Source organism: Cornus florida, unplaced genomic scaffold (assembly GCF_030987335.1).
Source record: "Cornus florida cultivar Cherokee Brave unplaced genomic scaffold, ASM3098733v1 CherokeeBrave_3.0.0_Hap2_Chr08, whole genome shotgun sequence".
NCBI lineage: Eukaryota > Viridiplantae > Streptophyta > Magnoliopsida > Cornales > Cornaceae > Cornus > Cornus florida.
The window spans coordinates 49,836,244-49,850,553 of NW_026775578.1; the positions used below are offsets into that span (position 1 = coordinate 49,836,244).

At 36.2% G+C, this 14,310-nt stretch overlaps 2 protein-coding genes and 1 long non-coding RNA gene across 5 annotated transcripts; 1 reads left to right on the plus strand and 2 right to left on the minus strand.

Moving 5' to 3' along the window:
• Positions 1-638: 638 nt before the first annotated feature.
• Positions 639-10,358, minus strand: LOC132271686 (uncharacterized). Its single transcript, XR_009469766.1, has 3 exons — positions 9,730-10,358; positions 9,588-9,622; positions 639-1,134 (listed from the first exon to the last, which is right to left on the minus strand). It is a non-coding gene; the product is annotated as an uncharacterized LOC132271686 (long non-coding RNA).
• Positions 3,428-9,013, plus strand: LOC132271685 (uncharacterized). 3 transcript variants are annotated; one of them, XR_009469765.1, is made up of 3 exons: positions 3,428-3,924; positions 4,780-4,914; positions 5,740-6,110. XR_009469765.1 is itself a non-coding variant. In XM_059773137.1 (3 exons), exons 2-3 carry the CDS (start codon positions 8,174-8,176, stop codon positions 8,677-8,679), a joined length of 417 nt encoding a protein of 138 aa, XP_059629120.1. In that variant the 5' UTR covers positions 3,428-3,924; positions 8,051-8,173; the 3' UTR covers positions 8,680-9,013. The 3 variants fall into 3 exon arrangements, 1 of the variants encoding a protein (XP_059629120.1); XM_059773137.1 differs by lacking the exons at positions 4,780-4,914; positions 5,740-6,110 and adding exons at positions 8,051-8,228; positions 8,318-9,013; XR_009469764.1 differs by lacking the exon at positions 4,780-4,914.
• An 820-nt stretch (positions 10,359-11,178) lies between the features above and the next one.
• On the minus strand, positions 11,179-12,725 carry LOC132270211 (receptor-like protein EIX1). The gene is made up of 2 exons (XM_059771405.1): positions 12,714-12,725; positions 11,179-12,504 (listed from the first exon to the last, which is right to left on the minus strand). The coding sequence occupies exons 1-2, from the start codon at positions 12,723-12,725 to the stop codon at positions 11,179-11,181; spliced, it is 1,338 nt and encodes a 445-aa protein (XP_059627388.1).
• Positions 12,726-14,310: the final 1,585 nt, after the last annotated feature.

Genomic DNA, 14,310 nt, shown 5'->3' on the forward strand with positions numbered 1-14,310 from the left:
TAAGTGTCCACCTTTCTATTTTTATCCGTCCAGAATAAGTGTCCCATTTAAAAAGTCGATGTACTATTTCTTTTGTAATATTACCAATTAAACCTTCTTGCATTGAACCTATAAAAAGTAAACCATCACATTATTCACTAATTATAAATTTGATAATTTATTCACTACTAATATGAGAAAAAAATAATCAAAATCATTTTCTTAAAAAGTTAGATTCTCAAAAAGGAACACTTGTTTTGGGACGGAGAGAGTACGTATGAAAAATTGGGGCCAAAGGAAAATGAAAAAGATATTTATAAATTAGCAAAAAATAGAGATGGGTTGACTGGGATGTGGATCAAATTAGATGCATTAAGGATAGAAATGATGTAAATAGAGGCAGCAGTAGCACCGGCTAAAATAAAAATGCAACGCCAATCAACAAGAGAGAACTAGGTTCTTACATGTAGTGATAATATTCACACTGTCGCGACAGTAAAGTTCTTAATCTGGAATTTCAGATCTGGTCTGATAGAGAAATGGCGGTAGATTGCTAACCTCTTGCAGTTGTAGAGGGATTGGATGGCGTCACGGGGTCAACTCTTCAATCCTAGTCTCCAATGCTTGAAACCCTACCTGGTTTGAGATCAACAGCTCTGGCTCTAGAATTGTAACGGCCCTAAACTGATACCAATTATAAAAAAAAAAATTCGGCATGACCTCTGCTAAAAAGGGTCCTACAACAACCTACTTAAATGCATAAAAATGCATAAGGCCCCTCTTGAACCTTTAAAATTTACCTAACCTGTCCCAGCACAATACAAATAATACATTTATTTCATCCATTCATTATATCTCAACATAGTTCAGTTTATGGTGGAACAACTACATGCTATTTAATCCAAATATCATAATTACAGTCCCAAAAATATAATTAAGGTCAAACGTCCATATCTTACAACGTTTAGACAACTTCTAATAAAATTACAGCCCATAAATATAACTACAATAGTAAGAGTCCATAAGTCTCAGTATAGAATACAATATACTAAGTTTTACAAAAATAGTGGGACTTAGATACAAAAATAACAAAATGATCATCTAATCCATGCCAGACCTGTGGTGGAACGTCATTCGCCACTTCATTCCCGTTCCCTGAAAAATGTTAAAATGAAGGGGTGAACATAAGCTCAGTAGGAAGTGCCTAAGGTACACCTCTTGAGACCTAGTGAATCCATACAATGAATAGGAATAAGGAAATTGGGATCATACCATGCCGGAAAAAAATATAACCACAATACCACATCATTAATCCGATACCACAAATGAATATGCCATGCAATGATATGCCGTGCCATGCAATGTCACTCCCTATTTTCCAAAACCATTTCCATTATCATTTTCAAACCATTAGTGAACCCGTCCCATGACAACTTCATGGCGACACGAGAGGAGGATTGGCCACTGTCCCTGACGTATGGCAACTCCATGGCGTCATTTGGGGCCCAGGTAACTCAACCATACTAGGGCGATCTTCCTAGTCCCCTCTAGGCCTCACTAACGCTACGGTCCCTAGGCAACTCCTAGGTGGCCGGGTTTTTCACAAAATCATTTTCAAAATTCTTTCCCAAATATATATATATATTTTTTTTTCTTTCAAAAACAATATTCCCCATTTCATCCCAACAACGTGCATGTACGTTTCATATTTTCATGCCATGCCAATATTTATCAACACACATGTAATTTTCAAACTCCTTCCATTTTACATGCTTTACAAGAATTTCAAGGAAATTATCACATTACTTACATTCAACAATAAGCTAGCAGGATTAGGCATGTAAGACATGAATTCTATGTCATTCAAGCATGCTATTACACATAATGTCAATTAAAACACATAGTCATGTAATTCATTTAGAACAATTAAATCATTTACAAGAAGATCAACGCAAAATAGCATGTTAAGTAGTAAAATCAAGAAGGAAATTCACTAAGGTGCAATAAATTGTACATTAAGAACCCCTACCTCAAAGGAGGAGAAAACTCCCGATTCCAAAGCCCTAGATTCGAAAATTCAAGGAGGCACCAAAGCTGAAATGGATTACATCTATGTGAAGATCTCGCTGTGCTCTTCGATTTGCCACAAACGGCACCCAAAAATTCTCAAAAATGAGAGAGTAATTGTAGTTTAAAGTTGAAGAAGGAAAAAGAAAAAAAAAAAGAGAGAGAAAGATGTCTATTGCCGGGGAAAGAAGAAACCTTTGAGGCCAAAATAATGACCCTTTGACCTTTAGAAGAATAAGTGGGGAGTGGACCCCACTACTAAGCATTAAACCCATTTTTTTACATTATATATATATATATATATATATATATATATGTGTGTGTGTGTGTGTGTGTGTGTGTGTGTGTGTGTGTGTATAAAATTCATAACATTACAAGAATCTCTATTCAAAAACTGCTGAAAGACATTTTTTTTCTTTATATACTACCCTAAAGAAGCTACATTAGGGTTTTGTATGTAAGCCCCTAAAAAGACAAGAAACCTTTCTAATACACCATACACATAAATTTTATTACAAAAACAATTTAGGGTTTTGTATGTAAGCCCCCAAAAATACAAGAAACCTTTCTAATACACCATACACATAAATTTTATTACAAAAACAACCCAAATACTCCAGAGCAGCCCAAAATTAATCTTGCAAAACTAAAACATCCAAAATCTAAAATTACAAAACTACCCCTAAACTACACCATTTAGAAAACAACCCCAAACACCTACTAAACACATACTATATATATTTATATATATTCAAATCAAGATCAAAATATGTTAGTTAAAGAGACGGACATATTAAATAGATGGAAAGATTATTTTCAACTACTTTTGAATGAGGAATATTCTAGAGAAGCAATTACATACGATGAACATAACATGGGAATGATAAATAGATCAATAATAGAGAAATAGAGGATACACTAACCCCAAGCGGTTGGCTCAAGTGGGTAAGTGTAACAAGGGGGAGCTTATCCACATCGGATCTGGATGGGAGAGTGATTGGGTATATATGGGTTAGGTGTTAGCCCCACCTAATAGTTTAGGCTTTGGGTCGGATCGTGAAGCACCCACCCGTTATATTTGGCATCAGAGTCAGACCCACTCCTTGATCTGGTCTCATGCCAAGCGCTTGGCCTGGAAGGTGTCCGGTTAGGCAGGGTTGCTCGAGCTGGGGTTCGGGTAAGGGAGAATGTAACAAAAGGGAAAACTTGTCCCACATCTGATTTGGATGGGAGAGTGATTGGGTATATATGGACTGAGTGTTCGCATTACAACAAAATACTGATGTGGTGGCAAAATTTTAACAACAATTTTAAAAAAATCTACTATTGGTATGTTTGTAATAGCATTTTTAATAAATGCTGCATCTGACTGCTGTAGCAACATGGGCCCATATTTTATTTTTCATTTTTATTATTCATTATTCATTTCTCATTTTCTCTCTCTACCCCCGCTCCTAATCGCTTATCATTCTCTCTCTATACCCCCAGTCCTCACTCTCTCTCTCTAACTCCACTATGTCGCTCGTCGCTTTTGGCTCATCTCATCCCTGTGGCTCCTAAAATCTTACTTTGAATCCTAGTAATACAAATTTTCTCACTATTTCTGTGTAGATTTCTTCTCTTTGTTTGGAAAGTTTTTCAATGGAGAGCTTGATTTACATTTGATCTTCCAAAATCAGATTGTGAACTCTATGCTTACGAGTTTTTCTCACTCTATCTGAGCATATATCTTCTCTGTTTGGAAAAATTGTCAATCGAAAAGATTCATTTACATTTGAGATATATTCGGTTGTGCTATTTGATTTGGGAGTTAAATCGACATCTGATTCGTCGAAACAAGGCAACGATCATCGCCGTTATATTTTTGTCCACTCGCAGGTAAATTTCACAAGCATTGCCCCATTTTTGTTGGATTCATTATTTAATTGGGGATTGATGTTAATTTTGTACGAAACCCTAACTTTCTAAGAATTTGAAGCCTATACGTGTATATATATATATATATATATATATATATAGTTGAAATTATATATATATATAGTTGTTGTTAATGCAGATTGTTTGGCCTTTTGTCATCTCATTTCGGCTCAGATCCCTTTTTTTATTTTCTGGTGTTCTAATCAGGGTACTTTTGTTACTTGTTTCCTAATGATGTAAATAGTCAAGAATTGAGAAAATGAAATAACGCTCTATCTCATTCGGCTGAAATTATCTCTTTTCTTCTCATTTCAAACCTTAATCACAAACTCAGAGTACTTTGCATCTCAACTGAGTTCTATTTTTAAGGATGTGAATGAAGAAGTTTCCACATAGAGACTGGAGGTAGTTTTTAGTTTGTTCAATGAAACAGCATGTGATGTTTATGTTTTTTTTCAGCATTTTCATTTTTCTAATAATTCGTGGAGACAAGGGTATTTCTGTCTTTTCGCATGTTGTGTTCGGGATTGTGATTGGGTTCATTTGCATTATGTACATTTTAAATTATGTGGATTAAGTAGTATTTACATGTGGTGCACTTGTGTGTGTGGTGTATGAATTGAAGTAAAAGTAAAAGAGAAAAGAAAAGAAAATTAAGGTGGGACCCACCACTACCTTAAATGTGGTTTTGAGACCATATCTTTGCTCACACATTTTTCATTCTCCCGTAAGTTCTCTCCCTCCCTCTTGCTCCTAGCTTTTCTTTTCATTTTTGGCTTCAAATCTTTGAATCTTCATAACTTCTTCACTTCTTAGTGAAATTGAGAGCCGTTTGAGGCAAAACGTCGAGCACATCGAGCTTTACGCATCCATACCTGAAATTCCAGATTTGGTGCCCTCCTTGGAGTTCGAATTTCAGGACCCATTTCAAGGGTTTTGTCCATTTTCGAGGTAGGGGCCCTTAATCCACTTCCTTCTTGTTCCATTGTGAGTTATATCTCATTTGTGTGATAAACATGCTTAAATTAAGAGTTAATTATTTCAATGTTGTGTAATTGATGTCTAGAGAAATTCATGATTTTGATTATGATTTGTTCTATGTGAAAAGCATGTTGTGGTGATAGTTTTGTTGTGTTTAATGTGTTGATGAATCAATTGATGATGTTGAATATGATATATGCTTAGTTTTGAAGTAATTATGAAATGTAAAACTTCTACATGCCATAATATTGTAAGCTTGAGACACATATACATGTACATGCCATTGGGTTGCATGAAATGGGATAAATCAGTTTTTGAAATGAAAATGGAAATTTTGGGGGAAGAGTTTTTGTGAAATGATTTTGATAAATCTGGTCGCTGCGGGGTTACCAACGGGCCGGAGGTTAATATAGCCTAGAGGGGACTAGGGAGTCGCCCTAGCGTGGTTGAGCTAGCTGGGCCCCATAATGACGCCGCGGGGTTACCAAGTGTCAGGGACACTAGCCAATCCTCCTCTCGTGTCGCGGCGAGATTACCAAAGGGCGGGCTGTATTAATAGTTGGAAAGTATGGTTTTGAGAAATGAAAATGGGGAGTGACATATTATGTATTGCATTTCATTACATTGCATTGTTTACACTTGGAATTGACATTGAAGTTGTTTTAACCCTACATTGCATGATCCCCATTTCCCATTGGCTTATGCTTTGATTGGATTCACAAGAACACAAGATGTGTGTCTTAAGTGTCACCTACTGAGCATATAGCTCACCCTACTATATATATATTTTTTCAGGTCTTGGAAAAGAACCGGCGGATGCCAATCCACCTCAAAATTGAAAGTTGTTAGAAGATGATTTTTGCTATTTTGTATTCGGCCATTCCATGTATAATCATAATTTTTGGAGAATGTAAATAAGTTTGCAATTATGGCTATTGGATAATGTAATTAAGTTTTATCCAATCATAAGCCTTTTGTGTATTTAAGTAACGTGTGGTGATTCATGTTGGTGATTCATGTTGGTGATGGCTATTGTAGTTTTATTTGATGTTAAAATGTAATTAACTTTTATTACACTAAATCCTCTAGTGTATTTTAGTGACGTGTGGTAAATTACGTTGATAACATAGTTGTTGTACTCGAATTTATTGTTGAAATGTATTAATTTTGCACGTAAATGTTGTGATGTGGGTGGTTGAACGATCAAAAGTTGGAGTACAGGGTCACACAGGGATAGTGGAAAGTGGGAGTGAAGATTTTTTTTTGAACCGGTCGACGTATAACCCAAACCGGTCCACCGGTATCTTCACAGTATGTTTGAGCAATTTACGTCCCAAACCAGTCCCAAACCAGTCGGCCGGTATCCATTGTAACTTATGTTCAGAACCAGTCGACCGGTATCCCAAACCAGTCGACCGGTATCATGGCAGTGGGTTTTCCCACTGTTCATATCCCAAACCAGTCGACGGTATACGTCGACCGGTTCTGCCTTTTCATGTAATTACCAATTTAAGTTGGCATCATTTGAAGTTGAAATTAATTATTTTTATGACCCAATTAAATGCCATAATTATATTTTTGCCCCAAAAGGACTATTTTGCCTCGAACCTTATTTTATGTACTATGTGATTCAAGTTAAGGACTATTATACCCTTGAGTCTCAATTTATGGATTCATGGCAAATTACCAATTTGCCCTTTTTGGACCTTGTTATTTAATTTTGACGTGAAATGACCGTTTTACCCTTGGATGATTTTGGGTCGGGTACGGACCCGTTTAATGATCCGGATCCATGAGGATTTGGGTCGTTACACAGCAATGCAAGTAAGACAGTACTCTGTAAGGTCAAAGGAAAAAAGGACTAAGTATTGGTTAATTCCTTTGAGGGATCTAATTTTTGTAAATCAGTTTGAGTTTCAATTTATATGGGTAACCTTTAATTTCTTATGGTGCATTTGACAGTAATTTATACTATTATGAAAGGTGAACCCGCTCTTGGTAGGTTGAAGCTGTGTTCACACTTCATAAATGCCCTTCGGGTTTCTCACTAGTGAAATTTTCTAAAGTTCTTTTTTCAAATATTGAGGGTAAAACTAGCTAGGAAGTTTATATTCTTATAGGTAAAACTAGCTTTCCTAATTTCTCTTAATCTAACCATGTAAACTACGATTTGTGATTATGATATTTTACATGTTTGAGGAGTTTAATAGGATAATAAATACTTTTTTTTAGTCTTCCACTTTCCATATTTACCCATGTATCTTGCTCTCTCTTTCTTTTTTCTTGTACTTATTTTCAGATTCTTCTTCAAGTAACTTCTTCCGTAGTTTCTGTAGCAACTCACTTCATGTTTAAATAATAAAAGGAATTTTTGTCACTCATGTGAATAAGAATCATAGCAAAGAAGAGGGGACTCATTTTTCATTCTGCACCATCTACATTCCATTAATTATCAGTAAGGTTTGTTCATTCTTTTTGATATTTTCTGGTTAGTTTATCTGCATTTGAATTTAAGTTTGATTTCTTTTTAATGCCTCGATGTCTGGTATCATCATATTGGATCCATCAATTGTTTAAATAAGTAATGCTTGGACGAGTCTCTTTTATGTTAGTGGTGTTTATCATGAAATTAGGTCCCACAAATATTTAGTTCCATATTTCTGATTTCTTGAGATTATGCTGCTTGAAATTTTTACTACCAGTAGTTGTGAGTCTGTGACATCTCCGTTCGAAGAATCGATTTGTGCCTTTAAATGATATGGGGGAGACAATGGAGTGAATTGTCCAAATGTGATCTGACATTTCTCAAGTGCTTTTATAATGCAATACTATAAACTATCTCCTGTTTTCCCCTGATAAGAGATTGAAGAGGTTGAATCTTATCCTGCCACGGCTATGCTTAGAGTAGGGTATGGTACTAAATACAAAAAATAAGTCCTAGTTGTCTAGAGATTTTTATGGAAGATAGTATCTCAAGGAAATGATGACAAGAAGAATAGTTTTAGCTGTTAAAGGATTCCCTTGTTAAATTAATTGAAGAAAAATGACAACTAGGGGCATGCTTGTTGATATATGTACCTAATGACTTCTCTGCGTTTCTCTGCAGGGGATCTGTGGGGGAGAGAGATTCAGCTACATCTTCCTATTATCATGGTGGTGGTGTCGAGGGGGATATTCAACTTCATCTTCTAGTTACAGTAATGGTAAAGAGAAGTTTCCAGAAGATACCATGGTTTCTAACTCTAAGCTGGTCTCACCTGGCTCAGTTGATTATCCTGCTGTTGGTAAGACATTCATTTGGTTCTAACATTCACCTTGTTCGATAATTTTTTTAAAAGATGGTTTTCAATCATATTATTGGCATTTCCATCAGGGTCATCAAGAGCTACTGCACCTTTGCATGACTTGGATCAAATTGATGTGGGGAAGTCCTATCCTCTTATTTTCCCAACTGCAAATGGGAATGATAGGCTAACGTGTGGGAATGTTAATTTAGCATCACCTCCACTGAAGCAAAGCTCCTTTAACAGTGGTTATCCTGTAACTTCTCGTGAACTATGTCCAACTGGCACTTCTTCTGGTGAAGAAAGTTACATTGTAAATAGTCCATCTTCTCTGAAAAGTGGCTCACTTTCTACTGAAAGAACTATTGCCAGAGAAGTTCAATCTTCAAATAGTGTTGTGACCGGTGAAGGTTCAAATACGAGTTCTGATTTTGAGTATGAACATTCTTGATGAGGGGCCACTGCATGAAGAATTGCATGACCCACTATACTTTGGGCAGTATTTTCAAGAGGGGTACTGTAAAGCATCAATTCATGATGACTGATGTGAATCAACAGCAGTTCCTGATGTTGACTGCAGAAGTAGTCCTTGCAACAAGGAGAAATCTTATGAAGATGGGGACATCGATGACATGCTTGGGGGTGTATTTTCCTTCTCTGGAGAAGGTAAGAAATCTGATGGAATTTACATAGTTTGATCATCTTTAGTTGGAAAATTGTATTTGTGTGTCATCCTCATTTCTGTTGAATCTGATTTTATATCACTATTTTAAGATGCATATCATGCTCATTCCTTGAGTCAAAGCTTGAGATCTATTTAGGCATGAAAAAATGCAGACCTTTTGATCCTTGGGCCTCAAAACTGCAAGAGACATGTGAACTAATCCTCCTCTTAGCTGAAGTGCTTCCACCAAAAATGCAAAAGAAAAGAACAATATAAACAACATTAGCAACCGGTTTAAATTAATCAACGTGAATTTGACCTGCCAAGATTGGTTTACAGGCAGAGGACGTATATATTTGTTTAATTCTTTATTTATTATTATTGTTATTTTTTAACGTGGCACTTTGGATGAGTAGACCTGAGTGTTCTAAAGGAATGTCATTCAAGACTCCACTGAAATGGAACACAATAGAGCAATACACAACAACGCAAGCAATCATTTAATTAATGTGAAATTGACCAGCCAACATTAAATTACAAACAGAAGAGCTATTTATTTTTTTTTTAATTTTTATTGTGCTAGACTTGAAGTGTTATAAGGAGTGTCATTGAAGTATTAAACATCCAGCTAATGCAAAAACAAATTGAAGGAGTGAAAATGCTACAAATTCAGAAAAATAAAAGAAAATACTTACCTAATAGCTTACAAGCTTCCTGCTCAATTTAGTACCTGTTGTCCAATAGAACAAATTTCAAGTGTTATAAAAATTGACATTTTACGTATTGAAAATCTAGCTAATACAAAAATAAATTTAGGATGAATTAGAGATATTTTACCTATTAGCTTTGACGCCACCTCCTCAATTTGGCCATATTTATTGTTGTTGTCACATAAAGCCAATCTTTTATGTTGATCAGGAACTTGAAATAGGCATATTCCCATGAACGTTTGAGCAATAAAGTGGCAAAAACTCCACCAAGTCCAACACCAAAACCCAGCCCCATGCTGACATAGAATTCTCGGTTTCTAAACCCGTCATCTTTTTGAATGATTCTTTCCTCACCGTGAACAGTTATGGAAGGATTCAAATCTGACTCATCCCCTGGGCACTTATTTGGAAGCGGAAGCCCACAAAGTTCATGATTGCCAGCATATGCAGAGGCATTAAAGCTCTGTAGTTGAGTGCTTGACGGAATTTTTCCGGACAAGTTGTTATTTGACAAATCCAAGACCGAAAGAAAGGTTAAACGAGTGATACTTATTGGAATCTCACCAAAAAGTTGGTTTCTAGACAAGTCAAGAGATTCCAACACTTTTAGCTCACCAATCTATTTAATTAAATGCCCTGTCAGATAATTGCTAGACAGGTTCAAAGAAAGCAATTCAGCAAGACTTGAAATTTCTTCAAGAATTTTTCCAACTAATTTATTGCCAGAAAGATTGATGCTGCTTAATAGTGCTAGACTATTTTTGTATTTGAACTCTCGTCCTTTCCATTGCACTATTGCGTTGTCCGCATATAGGCCGTTTGGATACCAAATTTTACCCTCATAAGATTGAAAAGAAATATCAATGGTTCCTTGTGATTTATTCCTTCAAACCAAAGCTGTAAAATTATTGAAGCACCGAGGTATAATTCCAGATATATTATTGTGGGAGAGATCCAAGATTTGAATAGAGTTGAGATGGCATATTTCTAGAGGTATGTGTCCATGCAACTTATTCAATCGTAGACTAAGGATAATTAAACCTGTCAAGTTTGTCCCTATCCATGATGGTATTTTTCCTGATAATTTATTTTCTCCCATATCAATGATCTGCAAATCACTACAGTTCTTCAATGACGAAGGCAATTCTCCAGTGAAATTGTTATTGCGTAAGTGCAATGATTGAATTCGATAGAGGAAACCCATAGAGCTAGGAATTCTTCCAGAGAAATTATTGTTAGCCAAATTAAGAATGACTAAGTCATGCATATGCATCCAGCAATCAGGAAGCTCCCCTGATAATTGATTATCTGATAGGTCAATAAAGGCGATAAACTCAGTGGTCATGTTGCATAAGAAAGAAACTGACCCATAAAACATATTTTCAGAGAGATTCAAAAGTGTGATGTTGGGAGGAAATAGTGGCACTGGACATTCAAAATGATTATAGCTCAAATCAATTGTAGCGACGTCAAATCAGGCACCATGCCATTCATGTGGTTGGAAGAGAGATTTATGTAATATAGTTGAGGAGATAAATTCCAAAACTCCCTAGGGACAATATCTGAAATTCCAGAATTAGAGATATGAAGCTGAGAGTAATTGTTTGAGTGAGAAGCCAGTTTGGGAAACGAGGGCCCAACCGGCAAGACCGCAAGTGTATGACATCGAGTTGAAAAGGAGGAATCCAATCTGAACTATTGATAGGGAGTTATCAAACAAGTCCAAATGTTTCAAGTTGTTGAGATTTGAGAGGTGGGTTTCGGAGATTGTACCTTGTAAAGAATTTGAAGAGACGTCCAAAAATTCAAGCATGAAAAGTTGCCCAATACTTTTGGGTAGTGGTCCAGTCAAGCTATTGTTCGAAAGATCCAAAAATCTCAATGAATATAATCCTTTTAAATCTGGTAAAGACCCACTCAATCGATTGCTCGAAATATACAGCTCTCTCAATGAAGATAATCGGGTTAAATCTGGTAAAGACCCATTCAATTGATTACCATCAAGATACAATTCCTTCAAAGATGAAAGTCTAGTAATGCTGTGAGGCAGTGAACCACCAAGATGATTCCAAGCCAAACGCAATGTTTGTAAACTAGTACAGTTCCCAATGGATTTTGGAATCCCACCTTCAAGTTGACTGGAAGTGATACGAAGATAGGCAAGGGAATTGAAGTTTCCGAAAGAATCAGGGATCAGACTTTGTAAATTGTTACGAGAAAGGTCTACATGAACAAGACTAGTATTGAAATTGAACAACCAACTGTATAGTAAAGAATTCAGAGAATTGAAAGAGAGATCAAGGACAGCAAGAGACAATGCAGAAGAATTTATCAATGGAAGTTGGGGTGAAATGATACCATGGAGATCAGAAAAACTCAAGTGCAATTCCGTTAGGAGAGGGAGCTTACTGGTTGCTTCCATCCAATCTATTGCATTGCTAAGATTAAGCCAGCTCAGATCAAGGTATCTTAATAAAGAAAGATGAGAAACCCACTCTAAACTTTTTACACTCACTTCAAAATTAGAGCTCAAATCAAGAGAACGCAATTCGGAAAGATTCCCAAACTGATTAGGAATCGTACCCACAAAACCATTATCTGAAAGATGGAGGTATTGTAAACTGCTAAAGGAACCAATGAATTCTGGGATGGGGATTCCTTCAAAATCATTGAAACTGAGGTCCAAATACTTCAAATGTTGCAATTCAAGCAATGAAGGACTAATCTTACCTCTCAAACGCTGATAATCATTTTCCCAGTCTGAGGGACAGTGAAGATGGAGCGCCATCACATGACCAGTGCGGTTGCTACATCGGACTCCTCTCCATTTGCAGCAGTCTTCAGTTGATGAGTTCCCCCAAGAAGAGAGAGCGCCATAATCATCAATGAGCCCTTCTTTAAACTGGTTCGAAACATGTTAGTATGAGCAACCCATGTTAGTATGAGCAAACCATCTTTGTATACTTGTTTAATTACGTGTTATATCTTTCCTCAATGATTCAACCCATGTTAGTATGAGCAAACCATCTTTGTTGATTCTCTCCCATTTTTGTCTCCTATTGGTGTCATTTTAAATCGTCCTATGAATACGTTAATTTTATTCTTTATTACCTTACCATACATCTGTGCCAATTCCTTGCATTCTTTTTCTCCATCTTCTCAATAATGCCTTTGATGACCCTATTAGAAGATTCTCATTTTGTGAATGTACTATTTTCAAGCCGTCCAACATTTTATACCATAAGTATGGCTTGTTTAATAGTTGTTTATAAATTTGCCTTCAAAATTTTATAGCTATACCCCATAACACTTAAAATTAAGCACCAATGATTGTAAGATGAGAATTTTAAGTTTATAAATTGAGGACTTCTTCAATGATTGTTTTAATTCAAGTGTTCTTTATTTTTTATTTTTGATAAGTAAAAGAAACGACAATGTGATATGAAGTCGTCTTTAGTGGTATATGAAGTTGTCTTCACTTAAAATTTGATTTCATTATATTTTAAGTGAACTTATTCATTTAAGTGATATTCAGATGATGTACTTAATTGGAGAATCACTTATTATATTAATTGAGCTACCAAATGTCTTAGTCCTTAAATAGGGTACCTTCCTAAGTTTTGTAGTGCGACTCTTTAGATTGATACCAAGATAGTATGTTCAACTTCCAATATCTCTCTTAATTTTATAAAATTGACATGATCTTGTTTCTTTAATGGTATGGTGTACTTAATATTGCATGAAAGTTATTTGACCATGCATAGAGGATTAGCCTTGGAGCAACAGTAAAGTTCTCCATTGTGACCTAGAGGTCACTGGTTCGAAATATGGAAACAACCTCTTTGCATGTGGAGGTAAGGCTATGTATATCTGACCCTCACTAGAGCCCGCAATTGCGGGACCTCGTGCACTGGTTTGCCCTAGTTGTACTATGCATAGTTTATAACATTTTTTAATGGTATCTTCAGAATCAGTGTACATTAATTTATGCAGAAGGAACTGTGGTGACATCATTGTGTTCCATTATGTAGGTTTTGCAACCGTGATGATTCAGTTTAGTTTAGGCATGAAATGACTTTAGATGCTAATGGGAGAAGACTCTTGGTAACATCTGGTTTGGTTAGAGCTCCCATATATCACGTAATTCTCCATTCTCTCTCTATCTCTCTCTCTCTCTGTGTATGTGTGTGTGTGTGTGTGTGTGTGTGTGTGTGTTTATATATTTGTATTGATACATTTCTCACACACGTGCAGTGTGTTTGATCCTTTTTCTTTTTCCTGGAAAGTTAACAAAACATGAAATGTGTTTGATGTGGTTTTATGTTGTTGTATCTAATATTGGTTTTTGCTTACTCATTGATCCTTACGATTCTTAGCCACGGGTTAGTTGTAAACTTACAGCTAATAATATATATCATACAAAGGGCCTTTGCCATGCATTCAAGATATGGAATGAGAACTCTTCCTTATAGTGCAGCTATTATGACGGTTGATTGGTGTAACGACCCTCACCCTAGCCAGACACAATATTGTTCGCTTTTAGCTCACCCAGACCAGAGACTTCCCAGGGGGTCACCCATCCTGGTACTACTCCAAGTTAAGCACGCTTAACTACAGAGTTCTGATGGGTTCACGGCCATCACGGCTTTAAAACGCGTTGTGTTATAGAAGGGTGTTGAATCTACATATAGCACTTGCCCCATCCACA